At 46.6% G+C, this 19,550-nt stretch overlaps 1 protein-coding gene across 1 annotated transcript in view; it reads right to left on the reverse strand.

The window, feature by feature from the left end:
- Positions 1 to 15,416: 15,416 nt before the first annotated feature.
- RPA1 (replication protein A1, 70kDa) overlaps positions 15,417 to 19,550 on the reverse strand; it is a 42,175-nt gene continuing 38,041 nt past the window's right edge. The window contains exons 16-17 of the mRNA XM_012726638.1: positions 17,815 to 17,901; positions 15,417 to 16,387 (exon numbers count right to left, since the gene is read on the reverse strand). Coding sequence (XP_012582092.1) covers positions 16,280 to 16,387; positions 17,815 to 17,901 — 195 coding nt within the window. The 3' untranslated portion in view covers positions 15,417 to 16,279. The remainder of the gene's footprint in view (positions 16,388 to 17,814; positions 17,902 to 19,550) is intronic.

Genomic DNA, 19,550 nt, shown 5'->3' on the forward strand with positions numbered 1-19,550 from the left:
GACAGTTAGAGCTGAACTCTGGCCTGGGATGACAAAGGCCTTGTGCTTCCCGCCTCTTGCAAACCCCAGCTGCGGCCCCACCGCCCTGCACGGCTTGCAGAGCAGAGCCACCGCTGAAGCATCTGGCAACTTCTCCCAGGCTGAGCCCTTCCTTATGACACTTGACCAACACATTCTTAATGAGAAAACAAATGTGGATCCACATTTTCATGGAACCCAAGGCTCGTGATTCCACCTACACCATGCATTTCCCCTCCCAAGGTTTCCATCCATGAGCAGAAGGGGCTGGGGAGGGTCCAATTCTCCTGCTCTCTCTCATTTGGTGCCTGGCTGCCCCAGGCAAGCTTGGTGCATGGTGAAAATCATGCTCTCCTGTTCCATAAGCTTACACATTTTTCAGGTAAAGAAGTATACAGAGGAGACAAAGCCATCCTCCTATGCTGAAATTAGCCCCCGAAAAATAGGTTACCTGGCAATTACTTGCTCCTAAGTGGAGCATGATCTAGTGGCGGGGGCACTGGGGGCGCTGCTGCCTCTACTCCCAACTTACTGCCTCGTAACCTCGCTCAGTCCCTTGGTCTAGAGTCAGGATAATAACTCTCCACCTCCCACCCTGGCGGGTTGGTGCAAGGTGTAATGAATCAACGTCTGAAGCACTCTGAAGCGGCCGAGCTCAGGACGCCGCGTAAGCACACACCATCAGCAGCCACCTCTCCAATCTACAACGAGCTGATTTATTTACTTCCCGTGAAAGAGACAACAATCATCATATTTACACTTCAGGCTGCAGCTTCCAGCGCTCCCTCCAGCACCCCTCCCCCGCTGAGGCTAAGGACTCTGTTGAAGATGCCTCCTTTCTGCAGAAGAAAGGAGACAGGCCTGTCCTGTCCTGATGTCTCTCTGCCTTTCAGCTCATCACCTTCTCCCCCAGATCACAATCTGTTGCCACATAACACATTGCCCCTCTATGCCGGTGAGGCCACAGCATCTCCCCTGGAGGGAGAAGAAATGGATTCCAGGGGCTTCTAGAGTCTTCCTGGTGGTTAAGAGGCGATGGAGGGGCGTGTGGATAGTAAATGGACGTCCTTTCGTCCTTTCAATGTTGCATCTGTAGAGGCCCAGCGCTGGCCTCCCGCCCTGTCCGGCAGGCCTGGCCAGCCGGGCCAGGCGCTCGCTGGTGGGAGCTAAGGCCGGCAGCGTGCACTTTTCCGCTGAGGCTGATAAGGGGTAATATTTCTTTCCCACCTCCCGCAACACTCCCGCCCCCAAGGCTTTCTGACTTTTGACAGCTCCCTTCATTTTCAGCAGCACTTGGTGCTGTGTACTTTCACACAGACAGAAAAGAATATTAACAGGAAAAAGAGAGAGAGAGAGAGAAGAAAGAAAAAGGTTTCAAAGGTTCTCATGAGTTTTGAGAATGAGAAAGATCGCTGCTCCTTGGGCCCCAGCCGGGCTGGGAGAACCCGGACAGCCAGTGTGTTTGACATTCTGAAGCAACAGGCCCAGTGCAGGTGTTCCACGGGTACCACCTGCCAGGATGCAGGATGACTGTCCCTCCCTCCTCGGAGCACAGCCCAGGGACCAATTCCCCAACACTGATGTGTGAGGAAGATGTCAACAGAGGTCCCCTGAAGAATGATGTTTCTATTTCCATGCTAATCCTAGACTCTGCAGAGAAGAAACTTGTCTCTGAAAAGCAGGGGGCCGCCTTGGCCCCAGAAGCTCAGCACCAGCAGCTCAGGTGTCCTCCCAGGAGAAAGCAGAGGGCTGGGTGGGCCTCGGGAAGGTGGGGTGAGCCAGTGTCCCCATCCGGGGAACCCCCTGTCTCTCGAGCCCTTGCCAGCTGACCTGTGACTCCCAGCTCCCGGAAAATGGCGTTCACTCCTGCTTGTCTTCCACACAGGTCAGGGCCGGACCTTCTGGCTTATATCCCTAGTGCTTTCCAGATCAAAACCCCCAAACCCCAAAACTTTGGTGAGGGGCCATACCCAGCGAGGTGCAGAGCATGGTGCCAAGTCTTTCATGAAAGAGTCTTTCAACCTGAAAGTTCACTGTCCGTGACAAAGTTCCATGGCCTTGGCTACTTCCGAATATGATGCTGAAGAAGAGAGGAAGACAGCGTGTCAAAACAGGTGACATTTGTGGCTGTCGATTGCATATGGGGTGTTACCTTCTTTTTCTTTTTGGTGATTTTCAAAAGGTGCTTCCTGTTTGGCGAGGGGCCTTTTTTGCATGGGGCCCGGGCCTGGAGTCTGACAGCCCTGTGTGCACCATGCTGTGGTGCAGGCGTCACTAAGCAATGGGACACCAGCCACTAGGATTGTGACCCAGTTGTGCCTGATGCGGAAGCAAGCGGATTCCAGGAAGCATGTGGGGACAGAGAAGAGTGAGGTCTGAGTTGAAAAGCCCAGCAGAACAGCTCCGGAGTGAGGGCTCACAGTGGGTGAAGGGGTTCATCAGAAACTTGAGTAAGCCCACAGCTCCCCACACTGACCCACCTGAAAGCGCCTGAGAGATTGTAGGTGGCAAAACAGTTCCCTAGGGCTCCCGAAACAAATGACCACAAATCAGGCGACTGAAAACAACAGAAATTCATCCTCTCTGATTCTGGAGGTGGACTCTGAAATCAAGGTGTTGATGGGCTTGTTTCCTTCTGGAGGCTCCTGGGAAGAATCTGTCCCAGGCCTCCCTGTGTGCCTGGTAGCTGCCAGCCCCAGGCCTCACGTTCCTCAGCTAGAGGACTACTCCAGTCTCACCTGTCTCCACAGCGGCTTCTCTCCCATGTGTTCTCGACATGCGTAAGGATGAGGTTGTGGCTTTAGGGTCCTGTAATTCAGAATAGTCTCACCTCGAGGCCCTTAGTATAATTACATTGATGAAGGCCCTTTTTCCAAATAAGCTCACAGTCACAGATCCTGCAAGATGTATCTTTGGGGGTGGGGTGAGGGTGGGCAGTACCCGCTGTGACAGACAGTACCCGCTGGAGAATTGCTCCCAGGGCAGAGGGCACCTCCCCAGGACCTCTGCCTGCTTGCCAGTGGCACTTTCCCACCAGACCTCAAGGCTTGTTCATGGAGCCTTTCCTCAAAACCAGGCCACACCTTTCAAAACCACTTCCTCTCAAAGCGTCACTCAGTCCCGAGAACCTTTTCTCTCTGGAAGTGTCTCAGATGGCAGGCCACAGCAGACCGCCTTGCCCAGAGGCACACCAGGGAGAAAGGGAACCAAACTAGAGTGTTGAGTCAAAAACCAAAGCCAGCATGCTCTTCCTCCAGGTCTGTCTTCACCTGAAAGTCTGACTTGCAAAGTCCAATCACAAGGCCCCACTCCTCTGGGGGCTTCGCAAACGTTTACCAGTCTTTTCCTAATGGAAAATGGATGGAAGTTCATTAAATTCTAACGTGACTTATTCTATTTCCAGTAATTAAAAAACATTTTCTTCCGATGAGTCAAAACTGACCTACCTGTAGTGCACGTACCACTGCCCTAGGCTTGCTCCTGGATTTCTAGAAAGGAAGATAACCACGAGGCTCCCAGAACTGCCTCATTCTAATCAGTTGGGGGAATTACAAGGTCTCCAAGATGTCACAGGGCACTGGCCGCTGGGCCATACTGACCAAAGACATTCACTGTAATCTTTGCATGGAGCCTGCTTTCTGTATGTCATTTTTTTAAAATAACTAACTCTTCTTCTTTTTTTTTTTTTTAAAGATTTATTTATTTGTGCATACAGAACTGGCCAGAGGTGCAGGGGCCATGAGAGGATTCACCAGAGACAGAGTAGGGAACAGAACAGGCAGATCAATGAAGTACACTGCTGAGGGGAGCAGCGGGCGGGTCAGGAGAGGTCTGCCACCCCATGTGGTCACCTCTGGGGCAGGCGGGAATCGAACTCATATGGAAGTGGCTTTGGCTTCTCAGTTCAGTGCTGTGCTTTAACCTGCTGCGCCACCGGGAGGGCCAAGCAATAGTGTTTTATATCAATTCCCTGAAAATAAAGTTCAGTTACACTCTTTAAAAAAAAAAAAGCACAACTGGTGCTTGAGAAATGTCAAGTATTCCATTTCAGTGGACGTGAACAGAACAATCAAAATGTTGATCATCCCCAAGCAGATGCAAGCCTTCACCAAAGACTCTTCCAGAGGCACATCACTGAGGTTTGAAAAGAGCAGCTCATGTTGCCAGCCTGGGTGATTTTTCTAGAGAATAATCTTCCTACCTCCAATCTCACAAGAAGGAAATAAAATAATTATTAACACTTGTACAGCTATGGAAGGTGTCACACTTTCTCTTTCCTGCAAACCTTTACATTTGGTTCTTGTTTCTGCCCTACAAGGTGGAAGGAAAGATGCTTCCCTCACTGCAAAGGTCAGGACACCAGTGTGGATCCTTGGGGGAGAGTTGGGATCGGGATCAGAACCCCTCTCTCTGCTACCCTCCTCGAAAGAATTCTGTGCTCTCTGTAAATTTCAGAGTCCGAGAAGAGACACAACAATCTGAGATCCCACCAAAGAATTGGGTGGCAGGGAAAGATGGAAGGAGGAACCGTGGCAGGCCCAGGAAGGCAGGCTGTGGTCACTGACGCTGTGGCGGTCAAGTCAGAGACCGGATTTCAGCTTCCACCAGGGACGCAGGAGATGAGCAAGAACACTCTGTCTTCTTCGCCGAGATAGGACCAGAAGTCTTTGTTCTTCCCACTTGCCAGACCTTTTCCTTGGGACCTCAATTTGCTCTCTGCAATGACCAGGTTGGCCCCAGAGATATCGGGAGGGCTGGCAGCAACTAGTCCCTTCTGGTGTGCCTGTGGCCAGAAGAGATCTGAGATGCAGGTGTTTCCCTGAGGTCATATTGTCTATGAATTAAGGTTAACAGCTAAACAGCCAAAGAAAGGGCACTGAACTTTACTCTGCTACCACTTGTCTTCTAAGTAAATACTTGTGGGATTGCCTCTCTCTGCTGTCAAATGCCAGTAGTTCCACTGAAGGACAGGTTATGGCAGCCGACTGGCCTCCAGATTGCTTGCGCGGGCACATCTTTCTTTCACGGGATCTTTGCCTATGCAAACCCCCCAGGACACAATAAAGCTGAACAGTCTCACTCTAAAAATTCTGTTAGCTTAATAATTGCCACCCAGAAAGGCATTGGCTTCTGTAGCAAAGGACCCCTAGAACTCCTCTGCCTGGGAGAGCTGTCCCTGTACAATTCCCTGGAGCCCACCTTTCTATTTTTGGGGACACTCCAGTCCTGTACATGGAAAAAGGAAGAGTTGAGCTTTCCATGGTCATTTTTGTTACAGTAACGAAAGCTTTGAAATGATCACAATAGGAAAATATGCCTCCTAAAAAGAGCTGAGGCAAATTATTATAGCAACTGAATCCTAAAAGGAATTCTCAAGTAAAAATATGGCTCATGTGAAGTTGTTATGGCAACTGACATTTAAAAGTAACTGGATTTGGGCAAGTTTCTTCCTCCACCCTCTCTGCAAAGTCTTGCAGGAACTTCATGCTAAAATTATGCTTTAATTTTAATTAGCCAAATAGGTCATAAATATAGCTTATTCCCAAATCCTTACCATTTCTGCCCTGCAAGTAGCTGATCTACTAATGAGAAAATATTTCTACAAAAACCCACTTACCATTAAAAAATCCTATCCAATATTTTTCTAATATAATTTATCAATTTAAACACATTGCATAATGTGATATTCTGTAGCATTCCATTAAAATGATAAATAGCAGAGGGGAGAAAAAAACCAAGAGATTAAACATATTGCAAGCAGTATAACTGTATTTAAATAACCCGGGCCCATTGCCGAGGAAAACACATTGTTCCCATCTTGAAATACAGTCTAAACGCAGCCCCAACTGTAAGGGTATTAATAGGACAGGAGAAGGGGGGCAACAAGAAATGACAGGCAACTTCAGAAGAAATAAAATTTCTATTAGGCTTTGTTATAAGATTACATCAAAGCAATTCATATGTTTTAATCTGGGGAGAGAGAAAGTAACTACTTGGGGTTTGTGCCTGGGGGCGGCCTCTGTGTATTGAACCAGACAGTTTGCATAATGAACAATTTTCATTCAATCAGGATCTCCGCATAGATAGCTCCACTCAAAGGTCCCAGGCACTGGCTCATAGTTCTTATTCTCTCAGCTCCACCTGCTGGAGAAACAGCATTTAACAGGGGGAAAAGGATGCTGGGCAGCACCTTTCCAAGCCAGGACTCTAAGTTCAGGTCCATAAAGTTAGAGACCTGAAGTTGCTGGAATGCAGCTTGTCCTGAATGCGGGTGGATGTGGTCACCAGTTTTGTTTTTTTTTTTTAATTTTTTTTAAAGATTTATTTATTTATTCATATAGAACTGGGGTACAGGCCAGAGATGCGGAGGGTGAGAGGCTTCACCAGAGACAGAGTGGGGAGCAGAACAGGCAGATCGACGAAGTACACTGCTGAGGGGAGCAGTGGGCGGGCCAGCAGAGGTCTGCCACACCATGTGGTCACCTCCGGGGCAGGCGGGAATCGAACTCATGTGGAAGTGGCTTTAGCTTCTCAGTGCAGTGCTTTAACCCGCTGCGCCACCAGGGAGGGCCAGTTTTGTTTTTTTTTTCCTTAAAAGTTTATTTTATTTATTTATGCATACAAGAGATGGGGTATTGGCCCGAGGTTTTGGGGGTGAGAGGATTCACCAGAGACAGAGTGGGGAGCAGAACAGGCAGGTTAAAGAAGTACACTGCTGAGGGGAGCAGCAGGTGAGACAGGAGCGGTCTGCTGTGCCATGTGGGTCAGCTCCCTGGCCAGGGATCGAGCTCGTGTTGCAGGGGCTGCTGATAACTTCATAGTGCTGATACTTAACCCTTAACTGAGGCCACCATTTAAAACACCATTTGATGAATCATCTTCCCCACTGTCCAGGTTTTCATATAACAGAAAAAAGGGCGGGGGGGGGGAGGGAACCCTACCTAAATGGAATTACGTTTTCATGCACAATGGAAAACTTAAAAGCTAAACAAATCGTTTTGAGAAACTGGCACAGAAGACATTGACTTGGAGGAAGGAAAGCCCTGGGCGAGCTGGCGGTGCCAGGACCTGGGGCTGCAGCCTAATCCTCCTTCATGCCGGGATTTCGCGCGGCCCTGCCGCCCCTGTCTCCCAGAAGCCGCAAGCAGGCTACGCTCCACCTGGCTCCATCCCCAGCGCGGTGGCGGGCTGCTTTCCCGGGGGGCGGCTTCTCGGAGGGGGAGCGACGCGAAGCCGTGTGAAACTGTTTTCGAAAACCTGGGATGATCATTTAAATGTTTAAAATATGCACATGGTAATTCAAAACTAATTACCCTGAGCACATTTGAAACATTTATGCCATCATCTCTGGATCCTGCCTACTGATTGTGTGCCACGGCTCACTCTGGTGTTTCTATAAACTGCTCCAGTGATTTTAACTTCCAGGCTAAATCAGGCAGTCTCAGGCCCCTGCCTCCCGCCCCTGGTCGGTGGAGGGACCCCTTCCCCGACCTCCAGGAGGGGAAACTGCGCCCCATTTCCCAGGAGGGCCCTTTGTCACGGTTGTGCAGTTCCGGCTGCCGAATCATTGCTCTCATTGCTGTTCTTAATCGTCATTTCCATTATTTAATTTAGGTTAAAATGACCTTTCTTCCCACCTGTGCCTTTCCCCCCAGCCTATTTCTCTTCCCTCCGCCTTTGCGCGATCCCCATTTTCTAATCCTACCAGGTGCATCAAAAAGTTGCCTTGACATTCAGATCCTACCCGGTTACTTCTGCATTTGGCGGTGGATATCGGGCACTTTTAGGAAGGCGGCGGTTGCAAGGTGGCCACGCCCACCTTTCGAGAATTCTCTTTGGAGAACTGGGGTGGGCCTCCCTGAAGGACTAGCAGCTATGGGCGGAACAGTCACCAAGGCCGCGGGCACACACGTGCACACACGCCCGCACACTGAGCAAACCCAGCTCATAGACGGACAGGACTAATTAGACTTCGGCAGGCCCTGAAGCAAATTCATTTCCCCATTTTCCAGAATAAAATGAGTTCTCTTCCTTTGGGGACAGGAGACCATGTGGATGAGACAGAGACAGAGAAGGGTGATGATGTGGCCGAAATGCCTGGACTTCCCAAGTTTATCCAAAGGGACTGACCTGGGCTGGAGAGCTGGAATTGGAAGAGACACAATTCAAATCACGAAATGAGCACTGGCTTATAAATGTGCTCCAGGAAGCCGATGAGTGACGGCTGTTCCTTATTAGCGCGGTTGAGACGAATACTGGGTTTCGACGTTCAGGAATACAAAACTAGGTTAGATTCCCCCAGCCGGTGGAAGGTTGATGGAGTGATATTACTGGGTTTAACTAGAGCCATTAAGAGACTCTTCATTATCTCCCACACCACTGCCACCAAAGTTATCACATGAGCCATAATGCAAGAGAGAATTTTCATTCCATCAACAAGAGAGGGAGCCAGTCTATCTTTGTCCAAAGAAAATGAGCAGCCCAGCATGAAGCTCGTGAGGAATTGAGTGTACAACACTCCAATAACAGCCCCTGCAGGATTCCCTCCGCTATTTAGTTGGCGAAGCAGAGCCGGCTGCACCGGAGCAATCTTCCTGGGTGCCTGGCTCACCAGAACACCAGCTCCAGGAGCCACTGAAAGGTCAATTAAAGACAAAGGACACTAGCTGAGCCCTGCATTCCAAAGGGCTTAAGTACTAAGCCCCGCGGAAATCAAGGTCCAGGCCGCTCCCCTGATGTGCAGCGATCTCCTTTATTATTCTCCCCAAGATCTACTACCTGGGCAAGCTGGTCTGCTCTCCCCCGCCCCGGCTCACGTTCCCCTCCGGTGCCTACGCAGCGTGCTACTCCTTCCGCTTTTCCTCCCGTCAATCCACATTTCTCACCTTGACAACTGACACATCTGGGGACAACCTCCACCGTTGCCCTCCCCGCCCTCGCGCGTCTTTCCCACACCGCATACTCAGGCTGCTCTGCACTATTGTGCTTGTTGACAGCGCTCTCCCATCTCGTGGGCCTTCCTTTCAGCGATTAGTATTTCGAGACAAGGGATCAAATCTTCCGCTTCCCTTAATTTCTTGTGGCATCTAAATAGGGTCTTCACATTCGAGACACCCACGTTGGCAGCCCAGTTTCACAGCTGGAGTCAGGCGACCCTGAAGACCCCCCCCCCCGGCACACCCCTCCTCCCCGCCTGCACCCCTCATTCAGATGTTCCTGGCGTCCTATAACTTGCCCAAAGCCAGATTTATTGCTCCTGCTGTAAAGTGTATCTTCTCTAAGCCTCACTTAAAAGCCACCACTTGGCAGAAGATCAAGTTAGAAGTGCCGGGTTAGCAGGTGATGGCGGGGGTAGGAGGGGTGGGGAGGACGGGGTGGAGCAAATAATGGAAGCTCTGTGAACTACCAGCTCAATATTTAACCTAACTGGTAATTTGCTGTGACAATTGTGCCACGGATGGAACACGCTACTAGGCAAGAATGTCACTCTCTAATTAAGAGGCCTCTGCTTTTCCAAGCCACCCGCACTTTAATAACACACCAGAATGAGGCTGGGCTCCAGGAGCCAAGGGTTCTGTTAGGAAGCTTGGGCGCCGGCCTGTGCATGCACATCCGCCCCGGTGAGCCTGCCAGCTCCAACGCCCAGCCGGCGCGGAAGCGCGTTCAGGTCCCTCAAGACTCGAGGCCCACCTGACTGACAGGCGTCTTCCCCAGTGTCTGTGCGTGCCTCTCCTGCAAATGACACCTCCCCACCGTTCTGCTCTCCAGCCAGGAAGGCTGGGTGTGGGTTTGATCCTCCAAGAGTAACTTTAGTAAGGATCTTCCTAAGGATGAGGGTCCAAGAACCCCACCTTCCTCTTAGATGGAAAGGCAGGAATAGCGATACTCACACTATCACCTAACCGCTGGCTGAAAGACAAGAATTTTATTAAAATCACAGCTCCCGAGAAAGACGTTGCTATCTTCTAAATGGACTGCTAGATTCATGGAATGTGGCTGAGCAGACAAACCGTTTTCTGCTTAATTAGAGGCTCCTTTATGACAGGTTTGCTGCCTGGAGAGAACACATTAGAGGAGGAGAGCTCGTTTACAGGGACACACCTTCTAAAGCTATTCACATTTTAAATAAATAGTGGAGAAGGAAATTGGTGGCGGTGGTAGGAGTAGGGTGCTATGGAAGCAGAAAAGCTTCTATAAAAGACAAGCTTTGCATTACAAGCTGAAAGTGTTGAGGCGATCAGCTTTCCTAGGCAAACACATAAGCCTCTAAAATTTTAGGCCAATAGAAATGACCTCTGCACCATGGCTGACTGAAGATATAAATAAACTTCAATATGAACAGCAGTGTCAACTGTGAGCGGGGAGATGAGAGCCAATTGAGGCATATTTTTAAAAAGTCCCAGTTGTTTCGGGCAGGACATTGGTGAGCACAGAGAAGCTGCTCCCTGCAGTGAACTCTCCCGCTTCACCAGGCACCCAGGTGGTTACCTAACCATTGAAAGGAAGCTGTACCACACACAAGTTAAATATAGGCTGAGCTACCTGAATTTTACAAGCACCAAGAATGTTATCTGAGGAAGCTGTCATTTTTAATGACAGCACAAGCTTCCAATTACCAGCTGGGGGATACACTAGGGAGAAGCGATGATTTTATAGAAATGACTCACAATTATTAAAAGTTTACATGATTACTTTGAAATTGAATATAAATGTTTCTTAGGAGGCAGGTGGGATAGTTTGTCACATAGTCTATAATCAAGGCTGAAAAATGGTTTTCTGGAAAATGACACATTTTGAAATTTGTCAATGGGTGGGGTCGAGGGGAGCTGGGGGCACAAAGAGGCAGAGACAGAGCCCAGCAAGGCTGAAAGATTGTGAAGAAAAGGCCTCCTGGCAGAGTCAAAGTCTGAAGTACACCTGCAAATTCACTAGCAAGTTGCAAACTCTTCCGTCAGCCCCAACGGAAGAGTCGGGGATCTGCAACAGATAACCCACCATGATGAGGCATTATTCACCCAGGGAATCCAGTCTCTTTGGGTGCCATCTACCTAATAGTTCAAGGCATCTAATAGCTTCATCTGTCATCATTCATTTATGAATGATTATTCTAAGGGGCTGCATGCATTCTTCCATACAGATCAGACAGTCTTTGAACTAAATGAAAGCCGTAACTAACGAGTGTCGAATCACTGGATTCTTTGTGAAAGCCTTCCTGATGACTCATTTCCAGTGATCTTTCTCCATTTGTTGAATTTTAATTTGACTGGTGCTATTACTACTTATTCCCAAAGCCTTGCTCCAACAAGGTAACTGTGCTTGGGGATGACATATCTTGATTTGAAATCACTTAAGGGGACCCTCCCTGGTGGCACAACAGGTTAAAGCATACCACTATGAAGCTACCACCAGCCACTGCAGCATGAATTCGCTCCTCAGCCACAGAGGTGACCCACATGGCACAGCAGACCTCTCCTGTCTAGCCCACTGTTCCCCTCAGCAGTGTATTTCAGTACATCTGCCTGTTCTACTCCCCACTGTCTCAAGTGAATCCTCATACCCCCACACTTCTGGCCTGCACCCAAGCTCTTGTATGCATAAATAAAATCTTTAACCAAAAAAAAAAAAATTAAGTATGTACAATATAAATTAAGCCACAATTAACATTAATTCTGAAGGGCCTCCCTGGTAGTATAGGGAATAAAATCTCAACACTATCAAGCATTGTGAAATGAATTCTACGGCATGAGTTCTATCAGCAGTATATCTCAGATCTGCCTGCTCTGCTCCCTACTCTATCTCTGGTTAATGCTCTCACCCCTTTTACCTCCAGTTCTCTTAAAAATTTTAGGGCTCTCCTTGGTGGCAGAAAGGTTAAAGCACAGCACTATCACTATGGCAGCCACTGCAGAACAAGTTTGATCCCCAGCCAGGAAGCTGACCCACATGACACAGCAGACCTCCCCTGTCTCAACTGCTGCTCTCCTCAGCAGTGTACTTTGTCAATCTGCCTGTTTTGCTCCCCACTGTCTCTGAAGAATCCTCTCACCCTTCACCTGTGGCCTGTACCCCAGTTCTGTCTGCATATATAAATCTTTAAAAAAAGATTTAAAAACATTTAAATTATTTAAGAGGATAAAACAGGTGGACAATGAAAATAAATGCTATACACTTCTCTCTACAACTTAAACCCATTATCAGATTTAATGAGATTTAATAACCATTCATAGCTTTGGACAAAAAAATCAGGTTGACTTATAAAGCTGACAGTCAGAGGCCATTTCTGCCACACTAGCAGAAACCAAAAGTGTTTAGGTCACTTCACTGTCAAAGCTCCATCCTGGTGATAGGTGGCACGAACCACCCACGGTTTCCAAGGTTGCTTTCCCCTGTCCTCCGTACATTAATCTGCCTGCTTGTGCTCCAGAGGACTGTAGCGCCTGCTTAGCTTGGCTGCCGGCCTGATGGCACACAGAGTTAGCAGAGTCATCACTGGACCAAGGCGAAGGGTAAACAATCAGACCCTAACAGAACAAAAGGCATGCGTCTTCACGCCACCACAGGGCAGGTGTTCCTGCTCATCCAAAGCTGAATTTATAGCAATCAGAAAGTGTGAAATACCCCAAAAGTCAACCGGCTCAATACACTTACACACCCAATCAGCCAAATACCAATGACAATCACACAGATCTGTTTTTATTGATGGAGCTGTCCACCCCAAGTGCTGGAAGTGTTATACATGGTTTGCATAGCATAATCCCACCTTTTATTGAAACATTTCTATGCATATAGGCATAGAAAAAGTCGGTTATTGCTGACTGGTGGGACTGTGGCTAATTTTGCTTCTTTTCTGCAGGTTATTTTTCTATGATCAAGGATTCTTTGTGTAAGAAATGGTCTTAACAGTTCCTATTCTCTTCCATGTCTTTTTAAGACACTAACAAAATTTAACAGGTTCACAATAAAACACACTGTTGTAAGAGTCTTCCCCTGGTGGCCTAGGGGCTAAGTCTCAGTGCTATCACCGCTGTGGTCTGCGTTTGATCCCCAGCCAGGGAGCTGACCCAAATGGCACAGCAGACCTCTCGTCTTTGCTGCTGCTCCCTTCAGAAGTGTATTTCAGTCAATCTGCCTCTGCTCCCCACTGCCTCTGGTGAATCCTGATGAAAGAAAGAATAGAAAACCTAAAGGAAACATCACAAGACTAAAACCTGACTATACAAGGAGGTGGGGGTAGAGGGAATTAACAACCATTAACCCAGCTATAGAGATCAAGATGTTTAGGCTCCATTGCCTAATCACAAGGCAGACCCAAGCAGACCTGTGGGCAAAGATAGGGAGACTGGGGCCCCCTCCCTGGTGGTGCAATGGGTTAAAACACAGCACTATGAAGCTAACACAGCCACTGCAGCATGAGTTTGATCCCCGGCCAGGGACTGACCAACATGGCACAGCAGACCTCTCCTGTCTCACCCACTGCTCCCCTCAGCAGTACATTTCAGTACATTTGCCTGCTCTGCTCCCCACTCTTTGATGAATCCTCTCACCCCTAGTACCTCTGGCCTGTACCCCAGTTCTGTATGCATAAACAAATCTTTTTTTTTTTTTTTAAAAAACCTTTTTGGGAGCAAGGAGCAATTAACTATGGGAGTAGCAGCCTTCTAACAAGTGAAAGGAGACTAAACAACCTGTTTCATTTTCTATAAATAAAACCTGAAAGGCACATTGCCAAAGAAACACAAGTCAATATAAACCTTTATACACTGGGTTGCCAAACTTCACTTTAGACAGTGTATTAATTATGTAGTCAATAACCATGGGTTTCATTAGTGTATTAAATACCACAATCAATATTATTTATACTTTTTGAAGACAGGCCACTCAGGGAAACAAGTGGGGGAGGGGAAAACTTTTGACCCTGCAGTTCAAAAAAGTCAGAACAGTACACTAGAGACTAGCAAGGCTTTAATGGGAAGCATAAAACACTGGAAACATGGGTAGAAACCAGATTATTACCTTTCCTCCCCCTTTCCACCCCTTCACAATGAGACTGGAGGGAACCCAAGAATCATTTAAAATAAAGGCAAAATGATTAGATTTTTCCCTAATTGCTTCACACTGATGTCATGGTGTATGCAAAATAAACACTGATCTCCAAGTGAAAGATAACAGAACACGAGCCTTTCGAGGTAAACTAGTATCCAAGAGAATTCGAAGAACTGTAGGCCAGAATCTATTTAGGCCCTCCTCAGGGACCTGAATCTCCTAAAAGCCTAACAGTGGAGCCGATTTCTGATGCTCTTCTTCTGGTGATCTGACTTTTCGCAGGGAAATCTGCTAAACATCCTCCGTGGGGGCCTCCCCACCCACCCCCCAAACCCATTCCTTCCACCCCCCACCCCACAGATTTCTAGCCACATCCATGTAGACATGGCTGACTTCATCATGTGATCCCTAAGAACTCGTGGTGACTAGTACAAAGTTCTGGAGATGTGTCTGGGCATCCAGTTGATCCTCTTCCCAGGGTAGACAGATGTGGGAGAGGAGGGAATGCTGGGAGTAGTAGACAGAAAAGACTGGTTACTGGACTGAAAGCTAGATCACCACTTCCAACCCACAATTGTGTTGAAGACTATAATTTTCCAGTCAGTGCTTTATAAGCAAGGTCAGACAGAGAAGAGCTTCCATAAAAATCATTGAAGCCTCAGCCAGAGAATCAAGTGCAGCTCAATGAACACCTAAGACTAGAATACATCCAAACAATGGGTCTGAGAAAAAGACCCTCCATGTCTGCTCGGAGGAAAGGGCGCAGCCTGCCCGGCTCCTCCCATATGAGGACAGCAGAGAGGAAGCAGACAGGCTACCCTGGACACAACGCCCTCTTCCCCAAGCTGCACTTGCACCAATTAAAAACCAGGTCCAACAGCGGAAGGCTGACTGCAACTCTGTCTGGATACTTGGAGAGAAATGCCGCAAATGTCAAGCGGTGGGTTGCAGCAAGCAGATAGATAATTAATATGATTAGGAACACACAGAGCAAGCATGCGCTTGCTGACGGAAAAGCCCAGTAGCGTAATTACTGTTTTCTTACTAGCTCACTGTCTGCACACACTTCAAAGCCTGGTTGGTGTTAGACTGCTGTGTAAACATCAATAAAATCCCAGAGTGCCGGATCATCAGCATTCTTGGGCACAATGGCTTTTTGTTCTCAGTATTTTCATTCTTTTAAAGATGTATTTCAGGCTTGCAAACATTAGGAAGAATGATCTCCATGCCTTGGACTAATCTTCGAGTTTGTAATGAGTTAACATCTCCCCCAAGTGAACATTTATTATGAAGGCTAATTAATTGCTTCCCAGTTACAAGAACCTTTTGCATTCAAAGAAAGTAGGATTCACAAGCAGAGGATATATTGTTTATTAAGACAAAGCAAGGGAAACAAAACTTCTCCCTTCAAAATCTCTTCTATTTAACATGGCTTTATTCAGGGAAGGAAACATAAATAAAAGAAGTATGTACAGGTAGGGAAAGTGTGCATTTGCCAAACAAACACAACATCTATTGAAGAGAAAACTAAAGTAACGCTTTGTAGTTGCCTGGATGTCCCCCGGGGACGGCAAGCCAATGCTTATCAGCCTTCCTCAGAAGAGACAATTTTGATTAACATCAGACCCATCTGACTCAGTCTATTAAACCCCAAAGGAAGGAATTCTTCAGATATGAGAGAGAAATCTTTGATTAATAATTCTACCCTACTACCATTCCAAGCATTAATATAACTGGCATCTCTAGGAAGAGAGCCTTTGAATTCTAGGAAGAGACACTTACTAAAACACCCATGTTCCACACAAGCACTTCTCAGTTCTCCCTCCTGAGAAGGATCCCAAATTGTGAAGGTGTCACCCCTGGAGAAGTAGAAACCTTAGTTATGCAATTTATTTCACTGTAGCAGATTAAGGGTCAACTGCCTATGCCGTAATTCCTGCTTCAAGATAATGAAATCTTACAAAAACATGACAAAAGCCTGAACACAGGGAGTGACTCGTACTATCCTGCCCACCCTGACACCCTGGGTGTGTTGGTTCAGACCACAGCCATCGGAGCACATTTTCTTTGGCCTTCCAATGGTTTCAAAATGCACAAAAAGAGGAAATTGCTTAGTCTACCACAAAGAGGCTCTATGTGCTGTGTAGCTAATGTGGAATTGTCACACGGGGAGAAGAGAAATCAATTTCATTTCAGCTCTTTATTTTCAAACTTCTGCCTAACACATTACTGCGTTTTTCCTGATGTTGGCGATCAGTCTTCGGCCATATTCTCTGTAGTCCACAGGCTTCGCCTCCATCACAGTGGCCTTAATACGAGACTCATCCTTTGAGAAGAGAAAAGCAGGCTGTGAGTGAAGCAGGTAGCAGTGGTGACAACCCCGGGGCTTTCAGGGTTGCAATGATCCCAGCATCACAAGCCATACTCAGCCACTCCAATAAAGAAAAAACTATGAGAGCAAATCCAAAATTGGGGGCCACAAAAATAGACAGAAGCACCCTTTAGCAGAGGCCCTTTCCTTATGCTCCCACACAAAGGAAAAGTTATTGACAGAATCCAAATAGGGTCAACCTGAGACAGCGTCTCAAGCTCAATTACTTCTTTCTCTGGAAGGTCAGATAGAAGCCCAGAGAGGATAACTGTGCCTATAATCACATGCTGGTTCTGGAAACTTTCATGAAAAGCTGAATGTGGTATGAGAGAAGTCACCCGTGGCAGAAGACAAGGGGTGGGTTCCCTCTCAACTCTGGGGGGCAGTCTCTCTGCATGTCACCTCCCCTGTCCATACCATGAGGAGAGAGGCTGTTCAGATTCCTCCCTGACGCTGCCCTGCTCGCGTCCTGTCACAGACGTCTAATGCCCTCACTCATTCAATGCTCACAAACATACCTACTAGCAAGTACTAAGTTAAGGCCTGACAATAAAACAGAATGAGTAAACCCTGCAACGAGCGAGGCCACTTTCAGAATTCTTCCTCCCCATTCATACATGTCTGTCTAGGGATGGATGTGCTTGCAGATACGGGACGGGTGGGGTGATACCCAAGAGCGCAGCTCTTACTGCGCTCAGTTATCACCAAATACAGTCACATTCATAAGTGTGGTTAAGAGCAAAGCTCTGAAGTGGACTGGGTGGGCTGGAATCTTCACTCTGCCACTGGCAAGCACCCCTGAAGTAACTTTAGGCAAGGTACTTGTTCTCAGAATAAATTTTTTTCATCAGTAAAATGAGCCAATGGTAATGTATACATATAGGATTGCTGTGGGGATCAAGTAAGATAATATATATAAAGGGAATTAGGCCAAAAACTTGCAGTAACTAAATGCTGTCTTACTATGACTATCCAACACATAATGCTCTGGGCAACTAACAGAATCTTCAAGGTAATTTTAACACACATGGTCTGTGTTTCCTATACAGACTTCTGAATCCAAATTGAGTGGAAGATGTGACTGCACCAGACACATCACTCTTGCCAATACAAGTACCAAAACCCCATGTTTTAAATGAATAGGTCACACAGCATTTCCCTCTGCCTGGATGTCTGGTACTAGACAAGACACGTCATTCTAGGTCAGTTTCCTCATCTGAACCAGAGAGAAGGGGCAGGGAAGGGTCAGTGAGTAATAAACACAGGTGCTTAGCATTGGGTCTGGCACACGGGAAGCAGTGAGCTGACAGCTGACACTGTAAGGTGGCTGCTGGCGACAAACCGTCCAACTACCACCTTGCTGTGTGGGTGTCCTTACTTACATTGTAGGTCTCAAGTTTGACCCTGATCCGGAATATGAAAGACCGAAAGTTGGCATTCTGGAACACCTCGGTAAATGCTTGTGTATTCTGCAAAAACAAATGTAAAACTTTTAAGCACAGGGGCTACTGAACCATGTGGAAACATGTCTATGTGATTTTTAAAAAATGACAGAAAATTATTACCTGCAGTGATTTGAAATTAAGATGACCAATCTATATAAAACTGCTTCAGTGGAATTTTATTAAAAATATTCTACCTACAGTAATCATAAATTCATAGAGATAGAGTAGAATGATGGTAGCCAGTGGCAGAAAAGAGGGGAGGGCCCTCCATGGGGTGCAGTACTGTAGGCTGGTCGTAGCCACCTCAGTGTGAGTTCGATCCCCAACCCCGGAGGTGACCACATGGCATGGTAGAACTCTCCCGACACGCCTGCTGCTCCCCTCAGCACTGTACTTCGTCCGTCTGCCTGTTCTTCTTCCCACTCTGTCTCAGGTGACTCCTCTCACTGCCTCTGCACCTCTGGCTTGTAGCCCACTTCTGTATGCATAAATAAATAAATCTTTTAAAAAAAGAAAAGAAAAAAGAAAAGAGGGGAAAGTAGGGACTTGTTTAATGGGTAATAAAGTTCTGGAAATGAATGGCAGAGATGGCTGCAAAATGTAAATGCACTTATTGCCACTGAAAAGCACACTTAAACAGCTACTGACTTGGGAGCAAGTAAACTGATGAAGTGGAAAAGGGTTACGGAAAGTTTAGAAAACAATCTTCTCCCTCTTTCTCTCACCCCTCATCTTATCAGAAGTCTGGTAAACAGAGAAGGATTAGTATAGGCATTTTGTATAAATATGTACAAAATAAAATTGTAATAACTATATAAGGTCAATAATTCACATCAAGTGAAGCCAAGTATTAGCTTTTGCAAGCCACATGAAACATGAAAATAACTGTTATACAGAGCTCTTTTGTATAAGGATTCACACACACACACACACACACACACACACACACACACCCACACCCCCTTTGGGCCTTCAGATAACTAAATAAATAAAATAAAACAATGTGTTAAGCCTTCAGAACATTATACCAGCTGCCATTACTAGTCCAAGATTAGGAAACGTCTGGAGGACACATTCCAAAAAACCCACGGTTCCTGAGTTTCTGTATGTCCTCATCACAGCAGAAAAAAGTCAAATATAAATTCCTAAAAATATTCAAAAGCTGCCTTGAAAAACCTCAAAATCTGACATGAAATAGAGGACAAGGCAAAACAGATAAAAGATACCATCATGCTTTAATGCCAATTCCAGTTATTTCTGCAATAAGGGCTTATTGGGGTTATTTTCAGGGAATTCATGGACAATTGAAAAAACTAACAAGATGGAGCTAAACACAGGAAAGAAAAAGAAACACATCAAAATTAAGTCAAAATTTTTCTTAGTGGCTTTTACAAGCATTTTAACCAACCTGGAGGGAAAAAGGGGAAAAATACTATTTAAAGATACTAATTTGTGTAACCAAGAAAATACAGCTTTTATGTTTTATATGAATATTTTTCTACATCAAGTAAAAGTAAAATGTAAAACACAAATAAAAATGAAAGTTAAAAAAATTACTTTAAAAAGTTACTTGAGGTCCTCCCTGGTGGTGCAGCAGGTTAAAGCGCAGCACTAAGAAGCTAAAGCCACTTTGACATGAGTTTGATCCCCGGCCCGGAGAAGACCCACATGGC

The sequence above is a fragment of the Condylura cristata genome, unplaced genomic scaffold, assembly GCF_000260355.1.
Source record: "Condylura cristata isolate star-nosed mole 26May11 unplaced genomic scaffold, ConCri1.0 scaffold00017, whole genome shotgun sequence".
NCBI lineage: Eukaryota > Metazoa > Chordata > Mammalia > Eulipotyphla > Talpidae > Condylura > Condylura cristata.